Source organism: Pseudonaja textilis, chromosome 11 (genome assembly GCF_049901715.1).
Source record: "Pseudonaja textilis isolate UNSWEBS1 chromosome 11, rPseTex1.2, whole genome shotgun sequence".
NCBI classification, from domain to species: domain Eukaryota; kingdom Metazoa; phylum Chordata; class Lepidosauria; order Squamata; family Elapidae; genus Pseudonaja; species Pseudonaja textilis.
The window spans coordinates 3,278,846-3,302,697 of record NC_142000.1 but is presented as its reverse complement, the minus strand read 5'-3'; the positions used below and the strand labels follow the sequence as shown (position 1 = coordinate 3,302,697).

Genomic DNA, 23,852 nt, shown 5'->3' with positions numbered 1-23,852 from the left:
ACAGTATCTCCACATATTCGGAAGCTTCCACTTTTACTTTTTGTCTTAGCGTTCCTAAGTTCAATTTTCCTGATTTCTTAGATGGAACCACCACCTCAATTAGATCATTATGCTCCCTAAAGGGCTGTTAAGTGGTTTATATCAGTTATATTGTTACAATATAGGGTTTCTAAATAACGCCTGTGGCGCCACACTGTCTCTGTTCCGTCAGCTCCGATCTTCTTCCCGTCTCCGCTTTAATAAAGTCTTCCAGAATAAAAATCAAATGAGATAGTCCAAATCCTCCACAACTTCCAGGCACCCTCCAGCCGCTAGTCTCCCAACCTCATAAACTTCCCTTTTTACTTGTTATTGTCCTATCTCTTTCTTCTGTCTGCCAAGCCCTTTCACTTTCACTTGCCTTGCATCCGCTTTTTGGCCGCTTTCTTTTAGGGCTCTGGACAGACGCTTGTAACAGCCTTATAAAAGTCTATGGCATTCCAATCCTCCTCTCTGCCGCTAATTTTCTCTGCCACACTCTTCCCCAATGATCTCACAAACTGTCACTCACTCGCTTCTTTACATCGGTGGCAGTCCGGACTTCGGAGCCGCCATTGATAGGAGGCTGTTTCTTGCTCGTTGGGCTCTGGAGGGCTCCTCTTCGCTGCAAGGGGGTTGTCTTCCCCACACTACTACCCGAGTCTCCCCCACGCCGGCACGAATCTCTCCAGGACTCGTGCACCCTCAAAGGATCGCACCAACTGCAAAAAGAGATTAACTGAAACCACAGACGAGCTTCTGCACCTCTGTTCATCCTTGTCTTGCCACCAGCATTCTCCGCTTTCCATCCTTCTAAGGTTGGTAAAAGGAGGACCCAGACTGTGGGAGGAAATAGGCAAATAATGCTTACATTATTTGCATATATAGTGCTGTAAAGGGCTATGGGGCGGGCATAGAAGTCTTAAGTGTTATTGTTATTGCTAATATCAGCTGCATCTTTGTAATCTGGGTCTTAGAGTTGTGTGAACCCTGCCTGTGTTTTCTCCCAGGGAGGGGTGTGTGTCAACATGATGAAAATGGACCAAATTTCTGAGCTTAACCCTGAAGATTTCACAGTTGCTGTGGAGGCAGGAGTGACGCGCAAGACACTGAACAAATACTTGCGAGAGAGTGGCCTCTGGTTCCCTGTCGGTACGGCAGCTTGGAGACAGGTGGGGGGGTAATCAGTGGACCAAGGTTGGGGGGGGGATCCCCTAGCAAATTTGGGAGGGGCTGTGTCGATATACCTGTCCAGGTGCTCCAGGTGAGGCTCAGGCAGAACCTCTGGAGGAAAGGTCAAAAATGGCCAGATAACGGCCAAAACGTGTGTGTGTGTGTGTGTGAGCAAACCTACACTTCCATGGATGCTCTTGTGGGTGTGTGCAAAGCCACACTTCCATGTTGTCAGGATTCCGGCAGTTCCCCCCGTTTAAATCCTGAGTCTCGAGCCAAACTTCCAAAACTTAAAAAAAGATTTATTGAAAGTCAAACTGTCCAGCACTGCCTGGGTGTAGCCAACTCTGAGGCACATCATTCATTGTCACCCTTGACCCTGGTTTTTCCCCCACCCCCGGGTGTATCATAATTCATATTCTCCAATGGGACACATCCATAGCCAAGAATCATCAATCAGGCTCTCCAGTTAGATGTTTGCAAGGCAGAAACTTCCGTCACTTAGTTACTATCTTTGAAAACATTTATGGAATGCACTTTTGGTTTTGCAAGCTGCTGCACTGCTCCCCTCTCCCTTTCTGTTGGCAACTCTAAAAAGACCAGAGAAATATTTTATGAGTGGACACATGTCCTGGTGGAGCCCCTGAGAACCCTCTAAGCATTGCCCTCAAACTGTAATTGTTGACTCTGAAGGGAAAGATAAAAGGATGGAAGTGATTTTGAGCAGTCATTTATTTACATTCACACTCTGTAATAGAAAAGATAAATTAATGCAAGATGCATTTAAGTTTTTTTTACCCTGGCTCGGCCCACAGTTTGGAGGATGGTTGGCCTTCTTTTAAAGTGCCCTCTGAGATGCCCCCCTAAATAAAATCGGGTGAGCCAGAGCTGATCTCCAAATGAAACAGTTTGCCTGATGCTTTTCACTCATTTAGAAGAGGCTGTGCGCTATGCCCTTAGCAAAAATGTCCAGAGCAGGCGATGGAGATGCTGACGGAGGACAGGTAGTTACAACCAGTGGCTTAATGAAGTCATGACGTGCCTCCCCAGGGGTACTTACGACTCAGTTCTGGAGTTCTGATGGTCACCTCCCCAGTCTTATATGGATTACACAGAGTTGGAAGGGACCTTGTAGGTCATCAAGTCCAACCCACTACCCAAGCGGGAAACCCTACACCATTTCTGAGAGGTGGCAGTCTGGTCTCTTCTTGAAAGCCTCCAGGGATGATGAAGCTCCCACAACTCCCAAAGGCAACTCCTGTTCCATGGGTTGATTGTTCTCACAGAAAATTCTTCCTTATTTCCAGGTTAAATCTCTCCTTGTTCAGTTTCCATCCATTATTCCTTGTCCGGCCTTCAGGTGCCTTGGAAAATAACTTGACCCCTTCCTCCTCCTCTCTGTAGCAGCCCCTCAAATATTGAAAGACGGCTATCCTGTCTCCCCTGGTCCTTCTCTTCCCTAGACTAGCCATGCCCAGTTCCTGCAACCATTCTTCATATGTTTTAGCCTCCAGTCCCCTAATCATCCTGGTTGCTCTTCTCTGCACTCTTTCTAGAGTCTCAACATCTTTTTTATAGTGTGGTGACCAAAACTGGATGCAGTACTAAGGCTTTACAGAGTTGTATTAGTTATGTCCCTTGATCTTGGCCTAAAAATTGGCCTAAGGCTCTTGCAATTGTTGGGATGTGGTTCACCTCTCCCTTTGCCATTCCCTTCCTCCTCAGATCCCGGGGCCGACGCCTCGCTCTGTGGCATGGTGGCCACTGCAGCCTCCGGGACGAATGCAGTGCGCTATGGCACCATGCGCCAGAATGTCCTCAACTTACAGGTGGTCCTGCCAGATGGGAGAGTCCTGCACACAGCCGGGCAGAGCCGGCGGCCCAGGTATCCCCTCACCTACCTCTCTCTTCCCTTTTGGGTCTCAGCTGGGTGGGGTGGCAGGCAGGGAACTCTCACAGTAGAGGTTTCCATTTGAGGTTGGGCTCACGTCTTTTAAAGGTGCCCCTTGTGTGGTGCCCTTCAGAGGTGCAGGTCTTCCCCACTGGCAGCAAGCACACTGCAGTTTGCTTAAGCCAGTTTGGATAAGATTTAAGGTGACAGTCTAGGAACCAGGAGATTCTGAGTTCTAGTCTTCAAAGCCAGCACTTTCAAAATGCAAATGGACTCTCTTTCTTTTTTTCCTTGAAGAGTTTTTGCTTTCTCATCCAAGAAGCTTCTTCAGTTCTCCCAGGTCTTCCCAGAACTGAAGAAGCTTCTTGGATGAGAAAGCGAAAGCTCTTCAAGCAAAAACAAAGTCCAGTTGCCTTTGGAAAAAAGCACCTTTGGGAACAAATTACTCTTGAGTTGTTGGTATCTTCTGGCTGCCATCTGCTGTTCTTCTGGATATTTACAGAGCAGGTCTGGTTACCCAGTTACACACACACACAGACACACACACACACACACACACACTGCCATTTTCTTGGCTGTGACACGGAAGAGGTTGGCTATTTTCCTGGCCTTTTCCATGCATGTCTATCAGATTTAGCTGTCAGGATTCCGGCACTTAACCCCATTTAAATCACGAGTCTTGAGCCAAACTTCCAAAACTTCAAAAGGATTTATTGGGAGTTAACATGTCCAGCTCTGCCTGGGTGTATCGTAATTCATATTCTCCAATGGGACACATCCATAGCCAAGAATCATCAATCATGCTCTCCAGTTAGATGTTTGCAAGGCAGAAACCTTTGGTCACCTAGTTACTATCTTTGAAAACATTTATGGAATGCACTTTTGGTTTTGAAAGCCGCTGCACCTACTTCCCCTTCCCTTTCTGTTGGCAACTCTAAAAAGACCAGAGAAATATTTTATGAGTTGAACATTAGCCCCGTTTCCCTTTTGGAGATCAGCAAAGCTGGGTGAGTTGTGGCCAGCCAGCCAGGGGTCTCTCGCCAATGGAAATGCTAAATGCATGGAAGGGGGTTCTCCTGGGTTGGGTTCTCGGACCTCACCAGGTTCTTCCTTCCTCTGCAGGAAGAGCGCTGCTGGGTACCACTTGACGGGGCTGTTTGTGGGCTCGGAGGGGACCCTGGGTTTCATCACCCAGGCCACGCTGAGGCTCCATGGTATTCCTGAGGCCACCGTGGCGGCCATCTGTGCTTTCCCCAACATCCAAGCAGCCGTGGACAGCACCGTGCAGGTTCTCCAAGCCGGGCTCCCCATTGCCCGCATTGGTGAGTAGGACCCCAGATGTTTGTGGGGAAGGGGAACTGGGAGTGAGGAGGCAGAGGAACAGCAACAGCAGGACTTAGACTTATATACCACTTTCCAGTGCTTGACAACCTTCTCTTAGCTGTTTACAGAGTCAGCCTCTTGCCCCCAACAATCTGGGTCCTCATTTTACTGACTTCTGAAGGATGGAAGGCTGAGTCAACCTTGAGCCAGTCAGGATCGAACTCCTGGCGGTGGGCAGAGTTTACCTGCCATACTGCATTCTGACCACTGCGCGTGATGGATGGATGGATGGCCAAATAGCAATAGCCCTTAGACTTATATACTGCTTCACAGTGCTTTTCAGCCCCCTCTAAGCAATTTATTGAGTCAGCCTCTCTCTCCCAACAATCTGGGGCCTCATTTTATCAACCTTGGAAGGATGGAAGGCTGAGTCAACCTTGAGCCTGTGAGGATCAAACTGCTGGCAGTGGCAGTTTGCCTACAATACTGCATTCTAATCGAAGGAAAGGAAGGAAGGAAAGGAAAGGAAAGGAAAGGAAAGGAAAGGAAAGGAAAGGAAAGGAAAGGAAGGAAGGAAGGAAGGAAGGAAGGAAGGAAGGAAGGAAGGAAGGAAAGAAGGAAGGAAGGGCAATAGCAATAGCACTTCGACTTATATACCGCTTCATGGTTCTTTCCAACCCTCTCTAAGCGGTTTACAGAGTCAGCCTCTTGCCCCCAACAATCTGGGTAGTGAGTTTACCAACCTCGGAAGGATGGAAGGCTTGAGCCGGTCAGGATCGAACTCCTGGCAGTGGGCAGAATCAGCCCACAATGCTGCATTCTAACCACTGTGCCACCACGGATCTGGGCAGAGAGGAGACGCAAGATTTCCATTCATATTGTTTGAGGAAAGAGAATTTGCATTCAGGTGGGACTGTGGTGCAGTTATGGAGGAAGAGGGTCCTGTGTCTGAGGGCTTGCCTTTCAATTCTACGAGCTATGGGGGTCTGCTGGGTGGGGTCAGAAGTCCAGTTGGCTGCTATGGGGTTGAGGCTGGTCATAGATGCCATCTTGACTTCCTGGACTGTTCCCTGCACAACCATTTGTTTGCAACTGGAATAGATCACGGTTAATCCTGGGTCCCCAGGGCAGAGGGGGTGCATTCCCCTTACTTTTCCCAGAAAAGTAAGAGACAACTCAGTTCAGATAATTATGTGAGAGAAAGAGGGTGAAGACGCCTCCTTCCTAACAGACCCCAGAGTAGATGCTTAATGTGGCTTAGTAGTCTGCTTTAGTTTGTGCCTTTAGGTATGGAACAATAATCTGTTTGGATTATCCTCGTAAATCGAGGATTACCCGTAGCGTGCAGTTCAACAATTGGCTGTCGGTCTTTGTTAAGCCAGGTTGGCTGGGCCCTCTCCTATTTTGGAGCCACCTTTCAGAGGTGGGATTCAGCCAGTTCTGACCAATTCTAGAGAACCGGTAGTGGAAATTTTGAGTAGTTCAGAGAACCGGCCAATCCCACCTCTGACTGGCCCCGCCCCCATCTAGTCTCCGGAGTCCCAACTGATCCGCGGGGTCTTCTTTTGTTGCCCTGCACAGGAGAACGGAGCTGGAAAGCAGGTTAGTGGGGTGAGGAGGGACTGGGGATTTTGCAATATCCATGTCCACCCTTAATTTTTTTTTAATCCCAATTTCTGTAATTTGTCCATTCTGGGTTTTTGTGGTCTTTACATTCAAGTAGCAATGCAATGTGTGCATCTCACTTACGGCTTTGAGCGTCCTCAGCTACAAAGCTAGAAATCCTTCAGAGGTGGGATTCAGCAGGTTCTGACCAGTTCTGGAGAACCGGTAGTGGACATTTTGAGTAGTTCGGAGAACCGGCCAATCCCACCTCTGACTGGCCCCGCCAACCCCATCTCTTCTCTGCCTCCCATTGAGTCCCAGCTGATTGGCTGGGTTTTGTTTTGTTGCCCTGCACAGGAGAACCGAGCTGGAAAGCAGGTTAGTGGGGTGGGGAGGGAATGTGGATTTTGCAGTATATCCTTCCTCTGCCACGCCCATCAAACAACACCACACCCACCAAGCCACACCCACAGAACTGGTAGTAAATTTTTTGGAATCCCACTAATGCACCCCCCCACCACCCCGCAGAGTTCCTGGATGAGGTGATGATGAGTGCTTGTAACCGCTACAGCGGCCTGAGCTATGCAGAACTGCCCACCCTCTTCCTGGAGTTCCATGGCACTCAGCAGAGCGTGGAGGAGCAAGTAGGAGCCACAGGTACGTCCCACGTATCGGGGCCTGGGAGGGGAGGGGGCTTATGGCCGGACCGAGGTTTCGACAGCACATAAAACTGTCCTCTTAGATTGGTGTAGGCTTAGCGAGGTGTGCGAATTCAGCTCTGCGTAGGGCTTGGCAGTGCCTGGATCCAGATGCTTCTGTATAGGTGGTCCTGCATATCATCTTCTTTTAACAAACCTATCATCCCTTGCCGGGTGGAGTCTGCTCACCCGAATGGAGCTAGAAGAGTGTTTACTGGCCGGTTGCCCTTCCTGTCGCCAATGCGGAGTTTTGTTCAACAGATATATTCTCATTGGGCCCAGAGAGGGAAATATCTGCCTAGGATCAAACTCGCAGCCTTCTGATTGTGAGGCGAGATCTCCACCTTTAGGCCACCGCACCGCTCATAGGTGGTCCTGTATATGTAGTCCTCGATTTATACCCTCAATTGAGCCCCAAATTTCCGTTACTGAGCAAGACAGATATTAAGTGACCGTTTTGTCCCATTTTATGACCTTTATTGGCACAGTTGTTAAGTGAATCCTAGCAGTGAAAACAATTAAGTAAAAGTTAATTAACAATCTTGACAATGGGAATAAATAACCAGTGGAACGGGTTGCCTTTGGAAGTTTTGTGTGATCCATCACTGGAGGTTTTTTAAGAGTCTAGAGAGCGACTTGTCTGAAATGGTATAGGTTCTCCTGCTTGAGCAGGGGGGGTGGACTAGAAGATCTCCAAGGTTCCCTTCCAGCTCTATTCTGAATGATTGATTGAATCGCTGCTGTTGTTAAGTTAGTAACTTGATCATGAAGTGAATTTCACTTCCCGCCTGACTTTGCTTATCAGAAGTTGTAAAAGATGATCATATGATCTCCTGTGCATGTCATAACCATTGTAAAGAGGAGCCATAAAAGCCACCTTCTATGGCCTTCTGAGAAGTAAAAGGAGGGAAGTTACTAATTTAACAACTGGAGTGATTGGATCGATTATTCAGAATAAAGCTGGAAGGGTCCTTGGAGGTCTTCTAGTCCAACCCCCTTCTCAAGTAGGAGACCCTACACCATTTGCCTAGAATAGTTATAGAATTCTTTATTGACCAACTGTGGTTGGACACACAAGGAATTTGTCTTGATGCAAATGCTCTCTGTGTCCACAAAAGAAAAGATACATTCGTCAAGAGTCAAGAATCAAGAATCAAGAATCACTGAGGTTGTTGGAATGGAATGGAATGGAATGGAATGGAATGGAATGGAACAGAACAGAATAGAATTCTTTATTAGCCAAGTGTGGTTGGACCCAGAAGGAATTTGTCTTGGTGCAGATGCTCTCAGTGTCCATAAAAGAAAAGATACATTCGTCAAGAGTCAAGAATCAAGAATCACTGAGGTTGTTAGAATAGAATAGAATAGAATAGAATAGAATAGAATAGAATAGAATAGAATAGAATAGAATTCTTTATTGGCCGAGTGTGATTGGACACACAAGGAATTTGTCTTGGTGCAAATGCTCTCAGTGTACATAAAAGATACATTCGTCAAGAGTCCAGAATCATCAGGTACAACACTTAATGATAGTCATAGGGTACAAATAAGCCATCAAATCATACTAGGAAACAGTCCATATAAATCCTAAGGATACAAGCGACAAAGTTACAGTCATACAGTCACAAGTGGGAGGGGATGGGCGATAAGGAGTGAGGAGAAGATTAATAGTAACAGCAATGCAGACTTTGTAAATAGTTGGACAGTGTTGAGGTAGTGGTGGTATTCAGCCGGTTCGCACTGGTTCAGTTGAACCGGTAGCAAGGATTTGGTGTGGGTCGCCAAACCGGTAGTAATTTCTGGCTGGCCACGCTCCCAACCCATTCGTCATTCCCTCGCTTGCACTGCCTGCCCGATGCTCGCCAGCCCAGGTTTTTTTTTTACTTCCCGACAATCAGCTGTTCCTACGAACCGCTGTGCCGGGTTTCCCCTCGCTTGCTTACTGCTTCACCCAGGAGGCTTCCCTGAGGCCCAGGAAGGCAAAAAATGGAGCCCCCCCCTCCATTTTTTGCTTTCCTGGGCCTTAGAGAAGCGTCCTAGGAGCAAAATCACCCCCCTAGAGGCTCCCCTGAGGCCAAAAAGGCCCATAAAATGAGAAGGGGGGTGCTTGCTACCCCCCAAAAAGCCACGCCAACCCAATCACATGGCCATGCCCACAGAACTGGTATTAAATTTTTTTGAATCCTACCACTGTGTTGAGGGAATTATTTGTTTAGCAGAGTGATGGTGTTGGGGAAAAAAACTGTCCTTGTGTCTAGTTGTTCTGGTGTGCAGGGCTCTATAGCATCGTTTTGAGGGAAGGAGTTGAAACAGTTTATGATCAATTTTGACCATGTAACCATGGGGATTCTGCAGTAGTCATAACAGCCATAAAGGGCACAAGTCACTTTTTTCAGTGCCATTGTAACTTTGAACGGTCACTAAACGAAATGGTTGTAAGTCAAGGACTTGTATGATTCAGTAGACCAGGGTTGAATCGCCTTATAAGTCAGATCAATAGGACCTTGGTGGCGGAAGGGGCATTAAATGCAAGTCTCCCTCTTCAGAGGTGATTGTGCAGTCCAACGGGGGCTCGGACTTTGCGTGGGCCCGGGAACCGGAAGCCCGTGGACGGCTGTGGGCAGCTCGGCACAATGCTTGGTATGCGGCTTTGGCTCTTCGTCCTGGCAAAAAGGTGAGATGGGGGGAAGCCAGGTTATTTTGAAAGAACAACCCCACCTCCCTACTTTGCAGTTTGGCTCACTTTTCTGAGCGATCTAGAGTGATCAGTGGAACAGATTGCCCTCAGACGTCATGGGAGCGTCATCACCATAGGAGGCTTTCAAGAAGAGATTGGACTGCCATTTGTCAGAAATGGTGTAGGGTCTCCTGCTTAGCCAGGGGGTTGGACTAGATGACCTACAAGATCCCTTCCGACTCTTAATTATCTGCATCTGCACTTTCCTTGATCCCAATGTCAACTTTCCAAGTAATGCATCCATAGAAAGCAAAACTTCTAGGCAGGCAAATTCCTCAAAGAACAGTTCGTTGGATGCATCCTATTGGCACAAACTGGTGAACGCCAATTCTGGAATTTCCCGCGGCTTTCGCCCAATTAAAAAGTAAACGTTTCCCTTTCCCTCCCAAGTCACCGGCCACCCTGTCCAATCAAAGTACTGGCTAGTTGCCTGGTTACTTCACTCCTCCCCTAACCAGCCACCTGTTCGGAATGTCCTTGGTTCCCACAGGAAAACTTCCCTTGTTTGGGCTACAAAACCCCATCTAGCTATTTCCACACCCTCCCTTCTCTTTCTTCTGCTGTGTGGCAACCCGGAAACCTCCAGGATGGTCTCAGCCACGTTCACTTCAGGGTTGACACCCAGTTCTGAATTTCGAAACTGGTTGCTGATGTGGGTCTATAGCAGTGTTTCTGACCCTCAGCCGCTTGAAGGTGTGTGCTGCAGGCTGGGGAATTCTGGGAGTGGAAGTCCACACACCTTCAAGCGGCTGAGGGTCAGAAACACCACTCTAAGGCAACCTTTTACCCTTCCTGCTGTCAGGATTCCAGCAGTTCCTCCCAATTAAATCCTGAGTCTCGAGCCAAACTTCCAAAATTTCAAAAGGATTTATTGGGAGTTAAAATGTCCGGCACTGCCTGGGTGTAGCCGACCCTGAGGCACATCATTCATTGTCACCCTTGACCCTGGTTTTCCCCCACCCCTTGGGTGTATCGTAATTCATATTCTCCAATGAGACACAGCCGTAACCAGGAATCATTAATCATGCTCTCCAGTTAGATTTTTGCGCAGCTAGTTACTATCTTTGAAAACATTTATGGAATGCAGTTTCGGTTTGCAAGCTGCCGCACTGCTCCCCCCTCCCTTTCTCTTGGCAATTCTAAAAAGACCAGAGAAATATTTTATGAGTTGATGCCTCCCTTCCCACAGGGCTACTCCACAGATGTGTGCGTCCCTCTCTCATGCCTTCCTGAGGTCCTGCTGGAAACCAAGAAAGACTTGCTGGATTCCAACCTTACAGGTGAGCTGAACGTGGGTTGGACACCTTAGTCACAAGGCTGTTTGGTGGTCCAGCCCAGGAGATGGGGGAATTGGCCAGTCCCTTGGGCCCCCAACAACTGTGGGACCAATGGCTGATCCATGGGATGAAGTGTTTTCCTCCAAATGATGGAAGGGACATTGTGCCATCCCTTTTGTAGATGTGTCACAACACAGGAAACAGAGGCTACGGTGTGGGGGTCTTTGCATCATTTGCCCTGCTTGTTTCTGATGATCAGATACAGATTAACAAAGTTGGAAGGGACCTTGTAGGTCATCCAGTCCAACCTCCCACCTACACCATTTGACAGATGGCCGTCCAGTCTCTTCTTGAAAGCCTCCAGGGATGAAGCTCCCACAACTTCTGAAGGCAACTTCCGTTCCATGGGTTGATTGCTCTCACTGTCAGAAAGTTTATTTCCAGGTTGAATCTCTCCTCGATCAGTTTCCATCCATTGTCTGGCCTTTGGGTGACTTGGAAAATAGCTTAACCCCCTCCTCTTTTTGGAGGCAGCCCCTCAAGTATTGGAAGACTGCTATCCTGTCTCCCCTGGTCCTTCTCTTCCCTAGACTAGCCAGGCCCAGTTCCTGCAACAGTTCATCGTATGTTTTAGTCTCCAGTCCCCTAATCATCCTGGTTGCTCTTCTCTGCTTTCTTTCTAGAGTCTCAACATCTTTTTAGAGTGTGGTGACCAAAACTGGATGTAGTAGTACTCTAGGTGTGGTCTTACTAAGGCTTTATAGAGTAGAATTAGAACCTCCCTTGATCTTGATTGTATCCCTCTGTTAATCAGTTAAATATTTGTCCAATAAGAGTCTACATTGAGCTTAAGGAAAGTAAGACTTCTATTGGGCTGCTGTTTTGGGGTATTTTTCCACTGTTTGTCGCCATCTTGGCTGCTTGCATTTCTGAATTCTAAAAAGCCACTAGGAGAAATTCCTGTTCATATATCCACTCCTTGGAAATGTGGGAGAGATGACAAACAGCTGAGCAGATATTTGTGCAGTGAAAGGCAGAATTCTTACAGACATCTCAACCACAAAGCTCTCCAACTTGGGGGAACTGCAACCAAATTACCTTTTGCTTTGAAAAAACATTCTAAAGCAACTTAAATCATTCACTTAAATCAGGTGGAAAACTATGGCCCTTTTACGACTTGAGGACTTCAACTCCCAGAATTCCTGAGCCAGCCAGCCAGCCAGGAATTCTGGGCGTTGGCGTTAAAGGGGGCCACAGTTCCCCAACTCTGACTTAAATGAAGGCAAGTTTAAAACAAACATATTCATCTTGGGCTGCATAGAAGTCATTCTCGGATGGTGTCATTTAAAGAAATAATTAACAGAAGCGGGGTTTGCGCAACATACTCCGCTCTAAAGCCAGTTGCACATAAACAAAAGTCAGCTGCACATTAACAAGTTTTCTCCAAACAAATAAATGGTATTGTGGCTAAACCTGGACGGGATAATACGAAACTGAAGCAGAAAACTATTCCATCCCGGACAGTGAGAGCTTCATTTGGAAGGTGGACTGGTTGAGCCTCATTATGGCCAGAAAAATCATCTGGAATTAACTCTCTGATTTCAGATCGTCCTCTGTTTAGGACCAGTTGTTTTCAAACTATTCAAAGTTGTGACCTAACTGAAAAAAATAAGACTTACAATCCAGATCTGAAGTTCTGACAAGCCACATTTCTGATTTTCGGCAAATGACCGTGGTATTCGTACTTCTTTTTAAAAGAATAGGGTTTTTTTTATTTGTTTATAATATAGCATATAAAGAAAATAGAAAAGTAAATAGTGGGGAAAATAGGGACAGAAAAGGGGAATGGGAAAAGTGAGGGAAAGAAAAGGGAGAAAAGGGGGAAAAAAGCATTGACTTCCAGCTCCTTTTGGTGCAGTAGAATAAGGCATGAGCCTCAAACCTCAGCTTTTTACTTTTACAAAAATCATATTACCTAGCAGCCAACAACAGATTTATCTAATTGGTAAATCCCCAAATCAAAGTTTCATTTTTTCCCCATCTCTCAAGCACAAAGTCCAGAAGAGTTTTCCAAGTAGAAATGGCATTCACACATCTGACTGTCACCAACCCCCCCACCCCCCAAAAAACCACACTGGTTAAAATCAGCTTTATGGCTTTTACAACTTAAGACCATGTAGGGCAGGCTTCATTGATGTCATATCTCGAGGACTGCCCGAAATCTTAGCTGAGAAGGGTGTCCTTCTTGATTTGCAAAATGGTAGGGGCTGTAATCCTAAAGAACATAAGGGGCGTGCATAAGCGCACCATCGTGCCTACAGTCCCTGTCCTATTGACCCCATTTATTTGTACCTATTTCCTGTATTCATACTCATGTTTATTCTTATACCTATTCTCTTGTAAGCAATTGTTGTGGTTCAGTGGCAGCAGTTGCGGACGGCTCAGGTCTTGGAGAGTGAGGACTCAGATGAGGGGCCTGCATGTGATGCAGGGATGGGGCCAGGACCATCGGGGAGTGGAAGGTGGCCTTCGGAGATTGTGGAGGCTGGCAGCAGTGAGGAAGAGCACCCCGAGGAGCCTGTTCCCAGTGCGTGTGCGCGCAGGGCTGCTCGAAGGAAAGAGCAGCTGCAGCAACACGGGCGACTTGGGAGTAAGGCTGCAAGGTGATGGTCCCTCCCATAAGGGATAAAAGCCAGCCCTCAGAGCTGGGATTCTTTGCAGGAAGCAAAGAAGTTCTTGCACTTCAAGTCTTGTGGAAGTTCAGACTATCCTGGTTTGTGTGTGGAGACTTTTGGTTCTGATTATTTCCTTGCAATTTAATCTAGTGTTCTTGGCAGCCTTGCACAGCCTTGGCAAGGCTCGTTCTTATCGGGGACAATTAGTTTTAATAGCCTTTTAACCGTGAATTAATGGAATTAACAGAGAAGCATTAAAAAGGTTTTCCTTTTATCTCTGTTTGGTGTTTGTTTGCTTTGAATGAGGCTTGGGTCGGAACAGCAATTGACAAATCAGATAGATAGATAGATAGATAGATAGATAGATAGATAGATAGATAATCAATAAATAAATGTTAAAGGAAGCTTAGAACGAGGGGTGCTGTCCCTTTCCTGACTCCAGGTCCTCTTGTTGGCCATGTTGGGGACGGCAACTTTCACTGCCTGCTGATTCTTGACCCTGAAGACGCTGAGGAAAAGGAGAGGGTGGCTGACTTTGCCAAACGCCTGGGCAGGTAGGCCGGGGGCTCAGGGTGGGGGAAGGAAGCCTTTTGTGGGGGAGCACGGAAGGGCCCTTGCCCACACAAGCTGGACAACAGAAAAGGTGGGCCGTGGCCTTCTGGGTCCATGTTGGGAGAAGGCACAAGTGACAAGGAATTCGGGGGGAAAAAAAAACCTTGGGAGGGGGCTTTGATTCTCCAGTACGGAAAAAGAGAGAAGGGTGAGAAACTCAAAACAATCTGCCTTGAGTTTGTTTAATAGAAGATGGTAAGAAACCTTGTCCAGCTTTCAAGCTTCTGTTATTCTACCTTGTTATAATAAAGGGACATTAATGAAATTCCTACCATGCAGTGGCGGGATCCAGAAAGTTTTACTACTGGTTCTGTGGGCGTGGCTTGGTGGGTGTGGCTTGGTGGGCGTGGCAGGGGAAAATTACTGCAAAATCCCATTCCCTTCCCACTCCACCAACCTGCTTTCCAGCTCCGTTCACCTGTGCAGGTCAACCAAAGGAGACCCAGCCAATCAGCTGGGACTCAGTGGGAGGCAGAGAAGAGATGGGGTTGGCGGGGCCAGTCAGAGGTGGGATTGGCCGGTTCTCCAAACTACTCAAAATCTCCGCTACCGGTTCTCCAGAACTGGTCAGAACCGGCTGAATACCACCTCTGCTACCATGTCTGCTTGGAAGGGGTAGTATGTCCGTTTTCAAAGGTGCTCCCAGCTCCTCTTAGGCCAACAAACATGGGCTCTTCCGACTTCCGTTCTCACTCCCGCCTTTGTCTTGAGGCCGAGTCATCTTTCCTCAAAGAGTCCTTAGCAGCTTGCATGTATCTTCTCCAAATCCCGCTTGATATTCCTTTATCCCTGCGCTCAAGATTTTAGGCATAAAGCATCTTCTGGTTGAAGACACTTCATGCGTTCCCCTACGAGTCTCATAAGGAAACGGATAAATTCAAGAAGGAAGGGAGGGAGAGAGAGGGAAAGAAAGAAAAAAAGAAAAAGGGAAAGGCAGGAAATAAAAAAGAAGAAAGAGAGGGAAGAGAAATTAGATGATAGAGAAGATAGGTAGATAATGATATAGATGATTAGATAGATAGGTAGGTGATAGATGAGATAGATAGATGGATGGATAGATAGATAGATAGATAGATAGATAGATAGACAGACAGACAGACAGACAGACAGACAGACAGACAGACAGACAGACAACTTTTAAGACTTCTGGACTTCAACTCCCAGAATTGTGGACTTCAACTTCCAGCATAGCTGGCTGGAGAATTCTGGGAATTGAAGTCCACCAGTCTTAAAGTTGCCAAGTTTGGAGACCTCTGAGATAGAGATAGATAGATAGATGATAGATAGATAGATAGCTAGATAGATACGGGGAGAGTGGAGAGAGGGGAAAAAATGTCCAGTGCCTTTATTTCCCTGACCTTGGAAGTGAGATTTGGGGTGTCCATTCTGATCTCTTTTGCCCTTTTCTCCAGGAGAGCCTTGGCAGTGGGTGGCACCTGCACGGGGGAGCATGGCATCGGCCTGGGCAAGCGTCAGCTTTTGCGCGAGGAAGTTGGGGAAGTGGCCCTCTCCACCATGCGGCAGATCAAGATGGCCTTGGATCCCAAAAACCTCATGAACCCCGGCAAGGTGCTCTAACCTCCGGAGGGCCTTGGCTGGGAGGGGCTCCTGAATTTGCTTTCCTTGCTTGGATCTCCTCTCCCCAGCAGGGTCTTCGCCTCATCGGTGGGCTGGGTTCTGTATCGTACTAAACTGTGTTTAATTCTGTTCTGCTGAATAAACCAGTTCACAAGACGTGATAACTCAAAAGCCAAGTAAGTGGCACAATGGTTTAGCAAAACCTGAAAACTCTGTGCACCTGTGTTCCCCAACCTTGGCAACTCTAAGGCGCGTGGACTTCAGGTCCCAGAATTCTTCAGCCAGCATGCTTTAACATGCGTGAACTTCCCTGAATTCCCCAGTTGGCATGTTTTAAGACTTGTGGACTTCAATTCCCAGAATTCCTCCTCCAGTCATGTTGACTGGAGAATTCTGAGAGTTGAAGTCCACAAGTCTTAAAGTTGCCAAGTTTGAAGACCCTTGTTTTAAGATGTGTGAACTTCAACTCCCAGAATTCTCCAGTCAACATGCTTTAAGATGCATGGACTTCGACTCCCAGAATTCTCCAGTCAACATGCTTTAAGATGCATGGACTTCCAACTCCCAGCATGGCTGGCTGGGGAATTCTGGGAGTTGAAGTCCATGCATCTTAAAGTCAACAGGATACATTGCCTTAAACACCACACCCACCTGTCAGTTCTCTTTGGATTTTTACAATTGAAAAAGGTGATCCAGCATTGGCAGCCATGCCTGATAAGAACAGTAAGCATAAAGAACTTGGCAATTGTCTGAATTTGTCTTACAAATCTATATTAAAATTAATGCTGTGTGCTTGTATGGCAAGATCTGCAGTCATTTGTGTTTATTCACATAATATGGAAATGCTCAGGCGTAACTCAAGGTCAGAGGTTGGCCTTTTGAACCAGGCTGGGAAGTAACGCCACATTTTCCAACTCGGGGGTATCAATTCCCAGAATTCCTCAGCCAGCATGCTCATAATGGAGAATTCTGGGAATTGAAGTCCACACATTGGGAGTCTCAAAAGTTTGCAAACTGCAGAGGCATCTGTTGGAACCAATCCACTGTGGCAATACAACACCAATTCCACTCCTTTAGTGTATCTGTGAGATGTCACAACCCACATACAAAAAGCAACACTATCTTTGTCATGGCCACACACAAACCTTTCTGTAGATGCTTCAGGGCCGATTTAATGTATTTCACCGAAACTGGAGGTTGCAGAACATTCATTTGAAGTACTTCTAATCTCTTTATTTCTTCTTTGCCTTCAGGGCAAATCTAGCTTATACACAGTTGGCAGCGACAGGCTGAGCGTGTTTCTGTTGGATGAGCCTGGAAGCAGAATTCCATGTTTTCCCCAGCTTTTCGGTTTACTTAGATCCACCTCTTGGGATCTTTATTTTGCTTTGTCAAAACTGCGGTGAATTGAAGCAGGATGAACCCAGATTTTTCCTACTGGATTAATGCAGGACTCAATCATGGGGGAACATGCAGAATCTTTGCTGCTGCTGCTGCTGCTTGTGTCTGGATCAGGCTTTAAACCGCCAGGATGAAGCCACCTGTTTGGCTTAGCCGTTGGCCAAAAATAAGCCATTATCAGTACACGTTTCTGGTAGTAGCTGACATACCAGCAGGTGGGCTGGGCCCTGCGTCTCTGCATTCACACAGTGTATTGTTATCTGCACTGCAGTGCCTTTTACACTTAAGCACTGCAACTCTTAACCTATTCAGGATCCTCCAAGTAGTATAAGGGAGGTCAGATCCTTCAGCCAGATCCTCCTTTGATATTAACACAATGACAGAGTTGGAAGGGACCTTAAGAGGTCTTCTAGTCCAACCCCCTACTCTAGCAGGAAGCCCTGTATCATTTCAGACAAACGGTTGTCCAATCTCTTTTTAATAATCTTGTTATTATTCCTTGCTTGATGGTCTCCTTCCTTCATCTTTTAATTCGATCCTGCTGTTCAGACCACGGCATCATATAGGCAACTCTAGACCAGAGCTAGGCATCGTGTCCACTGCTGCAATAACTAAGTTTATCCACCTTGCTTTGGTGGTCCTTTCCTTGACAACTCTGGGTTTGTTTGATGGTCTGTCACTTTAATTTTCTTGGCTGTCCATGGTATTCTCAGGAGTTGTCCTCCAGCCCCCAAATGGGTCAATACTTTTTCTTCCTATCCTTCTTCAAGGTTCAAGTATCACTTCCGCAAACTCTCACAGGGAATACAGGACAGTGGCTTGCAGGATTCAGGTCTTTGTAGGTATGGACGCAACACAGCACCTGAGTTTCTTCTCCAAGGCCTTCCTGGCACCTCTACCAAGTGCCATTTCTTGAGTGCTTGTTCCTTTGCAGTTGATACTCGCTTCAAAAAGGCAGAGGTTCTCCATCATCTGAAATGCTTATTATAATTCTTATTTTTTAATTATTATTATTACAAAGATAGGCGATAGATAGGTAATTATAATAAAAATAATTATAAGAATTTTGAAGAATTCAAAGCAATGGAGATAAAAATATAGTTAGAGCCATGGTGGCGCAGCGGTTAGAATGAAGTACTGCAGGCTCCTGCTGCTGCCGGCTGCCTGCAGTTTGGCAGTTCGAATCCCACCAGGCTCAAGGTTGACTCAGCCTTCCATCCTTCCGAGGTTGGTAAAATGAAGATCCAGACTGTTGGGGGCAAGAGGCTGACTCTGTAAACTGCTTAGAGAGGGCTGTAAAATAATATGAAGCAGTATATAAGTCTAAGTTCTTTGACCATTCAGTTATAACGGCACTGAAAAAGGTGACATGACTAATTTTCAGAGTTACCACCTTTGTAGCATCCCCATGATCATATGATTAAAATCCAGATGCTTGGGCAAGTGGTTCACACTTATGGCCGTTGCCGCATCCCAAGTCATGTGATCACCTTTTGCAACCTTTTGACAAGCAATGGGGAAATCACATTCACTGAACCAGGTTACTAACTTACCAATTGCAGCAATTCAACTTTACAAATGTGGCAAAGAAAGATTGTAAATATGGGGTAAAACTCACTTAACCAATATCTCATTTAACAATTGTTATAACATTCTTAATATAATCAGAGTTCTTATTCTGATTGTTACATCTGTTGTCATTAGTCTTTATATTCAATTTTGGTCGCCCTTTTTTCCCCACTGTGCTCCTTTTATTACCAGAGTTTGCAGCTCTTTTGCATTTTTAGCTATCAGGGAGGGCCACCAGCATGGTGAAGGTTATTGAAGTTTCTTCATCCAGTTATTTTAAGAAAACCCTATCTTGCAGAATTTCAACCTGTTGGCAATGTAATCCACTTAGCAGGCACCCACAATATTGCAGGCCATCCAAATCCAGAATATACATCCAGGTGAAAAAGAGATGCTCCTTGTCACGTATGCGAAGCCATCGCTGTACTGGTGGCTGGAAAAGTTTGGTCCTTTTAAATCAAGAGGCAGAACTTTGAGAAAAGCTGTGAATTGAGGGCAGGGAAAACAACACTCGGATGGTCCCGGCATTTATGGGTCAAACTTGGAATGTCCAAGAATTTGGGAAATTCGGATGAGGCAAACTGAGGAAGTTTTGCTTTCCCAAATGGCTGTTTCTGTAGGAATAGGTAAGGTGGTTAGCCAGAAATTAGGCTGGGTACAACTCCAGTTTTGTTGTGCTACGATGTTATTCTTTTTCTGGAGAGCCTTTATCCATGTCTCCAATTGGCCGTGGAGATATTGTTTATATTTTTAAAATGGGCAATCTGTAGTAATTTAAATCCTGCCGCAATTTCATTACAGATAATTTTCTTTTCTTTTCTTTTTTAATATAAACCCTGTTTTCAGATTGCGGCTTAACCAGAGCATTGCTCACAAACATTGCTACACCCCCGATACCTGTCCACTTCCAGGGACTCACATGTCCAAGTTTAAAAAGAAGTGTGGTAAACGCACCAAATGCTCAGTCCCCCCCCTCACATCCCAAATCCACACCAGACAAAGGAGAATACCTGGAAATAAAATAACAGTGACTATTTTATTGAGCATTATTGAATACCATATCAAAACACTTGACTAATAGGGGAAGCTTGCCTTCCCAAGCTTTGATTTTTGTTTTTTTTTTCTCCTTTTTTGTAATTTTTAAAGTTTGTTTTCTTTTTTTCATTTTTTTTCCTATATAAATACAGATACTTTTTTCCTGCGGATCAAAACCGTCCATCGGAGGTTTTCCCCACCCCACCCGCAAACCCTGTGGCTCAGCCAGGCATCGCTTCGTGCTCCATTGGTGGACTGGCAGGGCAGGAGGGGTGGGTGGGTGGGTGTTGGCGGGTGGGTGTGTCGCGTCCTCTGTGTGTGTGTCGCTTTAAGAAAAAGGCCAGTCCTGCGTTCCACAGAGGGCTGGGAAAAAACCCCCCGCTCAGGTCTTGTTGCTGCAGGAGGTTTGCAAAAGAGGACAGCCCCTGAAGCCAGCACGGAGGTCGAGGTGGAAGAGGAGGTCGGGGTGGACGAGGAAGAGGAGGAAGAAAGAGTAAAAGGATTTTTGGCAATTCAGGGGTGGGGGGAGAAAAAGGTCTTGGGAGTTCTGCTCCCCGCCTGCCCGAGAATGCAGCCTTATAAACATCACCTTGGCACGTTGGTTGATGCCACGTTGCTGTTTTTGTAAACATTTGAAAGGACAAACTTAACACCGCCGTCCGAAAAATGCCACAGAAAACGCCTGATTCTTCTCCTTCTCTTCCTCCTCAGGACTGGGAGGAGGGGTGAAGGAAGAAGGCGGGTGGGGTGGGGAAATGGCCTTGCTGTTCCAAGAAAATAAAAAGGGACGGGTAAACTACCCCCCCTTTTTTTTCCCCTCCCCGTGCAAAAAGGGGACCTGTGTGTGGGCAGGAAGGAAGAGTCCTTGAATGGCACCGACGTGCGTCGTGCTCCGTTTCGCTCTTGGCCGGCTCTAGCCCAAAGGAACATCATGGCGTTGCTGTGGGGTGGGGTAGGGGGGCCCGGTGGCCACTGGCTCCTGCCCCGGGCCCTCTTCTTCATCCCCCTGCCCGGACTGGAGGAGGGTTCTCCAGGTATGGCCTCGCTTGTCTTCTCTGCCTCTGAAGTCCAGAACTGAACACTAAACGCCCAGGCTGCAGGGATGTCCCAGAGCTGGTTTGGAAGAAGTTGGGAGTGTGTGTGTGTGCGTGTGTGTGTGTGTGTGTGTAAGAAGGATGGATGGTGAGATGACCTGTTGAGAGAGAGAGAGAAAAAAAAAACATTGGTACTGAAAAGCCCCCCCACAAAAAAACTTCTATGCAAAGAAGCCAATGTGTTTCATTTCTATGTCTTTCAAGAAATAAAAGAATAACAGTGCTGGAAAGAACCTTGGAGGTCTTCTAGTCCAGCCCCTTGCTCAGGCAGGAGACCCTCTACCATTTCAGACAAGTGCCTGTCCAGTCTCTTCTTTAAAAAACCTCCAGGGATGGAAAACCCACAACTTCTGCAAGGAAAGTCTTTTCCACTGGTTAATTGTCCTCCCTGTTAGCCAGGTTCTCCTCAATTCCAGGTTGCTTCTAGCGTAGTTCCAGCGTAATCTGGAGCAAGCGGTTCCCAGCAACTTGAAGACATGTGGACTTCAACTCCCAGAATTCCCCCAGCCACATTCAAATTCGGAATAGAGCTGGAAGGGACCTTGGACGTCCTTCTAGTCCGGCCCGCTGCTAAAACAGGAGACCTCATACCATTTCAGAGAACTGGCTGTCTAGTCCCGTGATGGCGAACCTATGGCACGCATGCCACAGGTGGCATGCAGAGCGATTTGCGCCGGCAGGTGAGCTGCAGGCAAACTTACCTCACTGTGCATGCGCGCGCCTCATAGTTGATTTTCAGCCTGTTTGAGGCCTTTTTTGGCCTCCCAGAGGCTTGAGGAAAGCCTTTGCAGGCCGAAAAATAAGCCCATTTCATCTCTTCCTGTATTTCCAGAAATACCGGAAGTGACGAAAGGGGCCCATTTTTCAGCCTGCAAAGGCTGCAGAAGTTTTCCTTCAAGCCTTTGGGAGGCCGAAAAAGGCCTCAAACGGGCCAAAAATCAGCTGGGAGGTGCAGTGCAGGTAAGAGGTTTGCAGGGGGGATTGCTCGTGCATGCGCAAGGGGCGTGGGGGAAGCTCACACATTGCCTTCTGGGTGCTGGCACGCGAGTGCGCATGCGCAAGCGTGTGCACAATTTTTGGCGCAGGAGGCCAAAAAGGTTAGCTACCACTGGTCTAGTCTCTTCTTAAAAACCTCCAGTAATGGAATACCCACAACTTCTGAAGGCAAGTTGTTCCACTGGTTAATTATTAGCAGACGATAAAGAAGAGGACGCTAACCATAAACATCACTGCTTCTTGCAGGGTTTCTTGACTCCCCTCTCCACCCCTGGGAAATTTGCCTTTTCCAAAAAGATCCAGGGAAGGATGAATTGGAGGTTTTTGACTGGCGCTCAGCTGGCCACTATGCAAACACGCTGACCAGAGCAGGGCAGGCTTTCCAACTGGTCCTGCAAGGATCTTCGGGTGGTCAAAGGCAGATCTTGGTCGATCACTGACATGAAAAGGATTTTGAGTCCCAACTGTTTCCCACCAGCAACAAAGTCACCTTTCCCTATATCCATGTTTCCCCCATCTGGACAACTTTTTAAGATGCACAGACTTCAACTCCCAGAATGCCCCAGCCAGCATGTTGGATTGGCAATTTTGGGAGTTGAAGCCCATACATCTTAAAGTTCTCAAGGGAAGGGACCTTGAAGGTCTACTAGTCCAACTCCACTATCTCAACAGAGTTTGAGAAACGCAACCCTAAATCTTCTACAAGTGGTCTTTGACTTATGATCTTTCATAAGTCATAAATCTATGTAAAAGCGAAATGCCACTCACGCATCCTCACAAAATCTCCAGAACCGTAAAGCCTACAAACTTGAAACTTGGCACGTATGTTCCTCTTGGCTTCTAGGTGCTCACTAAGAAAGGATTTTTCAAAATGACCATCAGAGCATTTTGAGTATTTCCTATATTATTATTAACATGCTCTGATGCTAAGGAGTTCTACTCCCCCTTCCCACCTGAAAAGAAATCTGTTCCAAATGCAAAACACAAGCAGAGCAGAGGAGTTTCAGTTCCAGTTTCACAGCACCAAGCAGCTTTAGTACAGAACAGTTGAGCTAAGCCACGCCCAGGCTCCTTGCTCAAACAGCAAATACTGTTTCAGTTTCCAAACAGCCCTCAACTCTCACACACTTGGACGCTAGCCAGATCGATGCTGGCAGGCAGAGGCAGATTTTTTTCCCCCCCTTATTTTCCTCCCCAAAAACTAAGCCCGACCATACAGTTTCATAGCGAAGCACGGGTATCGAGCTAGTCTTTCATACATCTTCCTACAAGTGGCCTTCAACTATGATCTTCCTCAAATTCCTGGGCTGAGTAGACGTTCTCCCACCCCACCCTCCTGGGAGACACAAAAAGCTGTGTAAAATTAGATTAAAAGCCAGGAGGTATTTCAATCAGCAGGGGGAGAATGTCCTCACAGAAGCACACACAAAAAAAAAATCCACTCAACCCTATACTAGAAGGATAAATCCTATGGGGATTGCAAAGATAAATGGGCTCATGCCATGAGAACAGATAGGGCAACGGTCTTGCACCGAAATGAATGAACCTGGAAAACATCCTGTTTCAGAAACACTTTTATTAAACAATGCATCACTCGGCCCAAGGGAGAATCCTTCTATTTTGGTTCGTTGAAATACGTCTCAAGGTTTATGAGAACATCTGAATCAAACGGGAACTCGGGCAAGGTTTAGTTCAGAAGTCCTGGCTGCACAGGCAGTGTTAGGCCGTCCCTAATGGTCTCAAAAGCTCAGCTGTCAAAACTGATTTGAGCTTGGTCGGGAAACCACCAGGGCCATACCAGGAATTCAAAAGATAATCTGGGAAGACACGGAATGGCAAACCGGTTTCATCCTTTTTTCCCTGAAGGCTGGCTCAAGGACTTCGCTTACTTAGTTTTGTTTTGAAAAAAATCAAAACAAATATTAGCTTTGAGAATTTATTTCCTGTTTGCGATTCTTACTGACAAATCACTCACTGCAGAACTGTTTAAAAGACGGTGTTTTCCCCTCTCATATGTTAATAACCAATTCCTTTATGATGTGGGCAATGGCATTTCTTTCCATTTTTGCCTGCACGAAACATTTTGGTTGCTTTCAAACGCCGCCCCGTAAAAGCAACACACCATTCCCTAAAACCTTTTCCTCCCAAACTCAGTGGGCACTCCCTATCT

General features: G+C 46.6%; 2 protein-coding genes across 2 annotated transcripts in view; one reads left to right on the top strand and one right to left on the bottom strand.

The window, feature by feature from the left end:
• Positions 1-16,389, top strand: part of LDHD (lactate dehydrogenase D) — a 29,131-nt gene extending 12,742 nt beyond the window's left edge. The window contains exons 4-11 of the mRNA XM_087940424.1: positions 1,029-1,170; positions 2,917-3,076; positions 4,205-4,404; positions 6,539-6,667; positions 9,255-9,382; positions 10,635-10,725; positions 13,840-13,951; positions 15,422-16,389. Coding sequence (XP_087796550.1) covers positions 1,029-1,170; positions 2,917-3,076; positions 4,205-4,404; positions 6,539-6,667; positions 9,255-9,382; positions 10,635-10,725; positions 13,840-13,951; positions 15,422-15,587 — 1,128 coding nt within the window. The 3' untranslated portion in view covers positions 15,588-16,389. The remainder of the gene's footprint in view (positions 1-1,028; positions 1,171-2,916; positions 3,077-4,204; positions 4,405-6,538; positions 6,668-9,254; positions 9,383-10,634; positions 10,726-13,839; positions 13,952-15,421) is intronic.
• Positions 16,390-19,574: 3,185 nt separating this feature from the next.
• ZNRF1 (zinc and ring finger 1) overlaps positions 19,575-23,852 on the bottom strand; it is a 45,320-nt gene continuing 41,042 nt past the window's right edge. Inside the window, 1 exon segment of the mRNA XM_026714326.2 lies at positions 19,575-20,784. The gene's annotated coding sequence lies outside the window, so the exon portion shown is untranslated.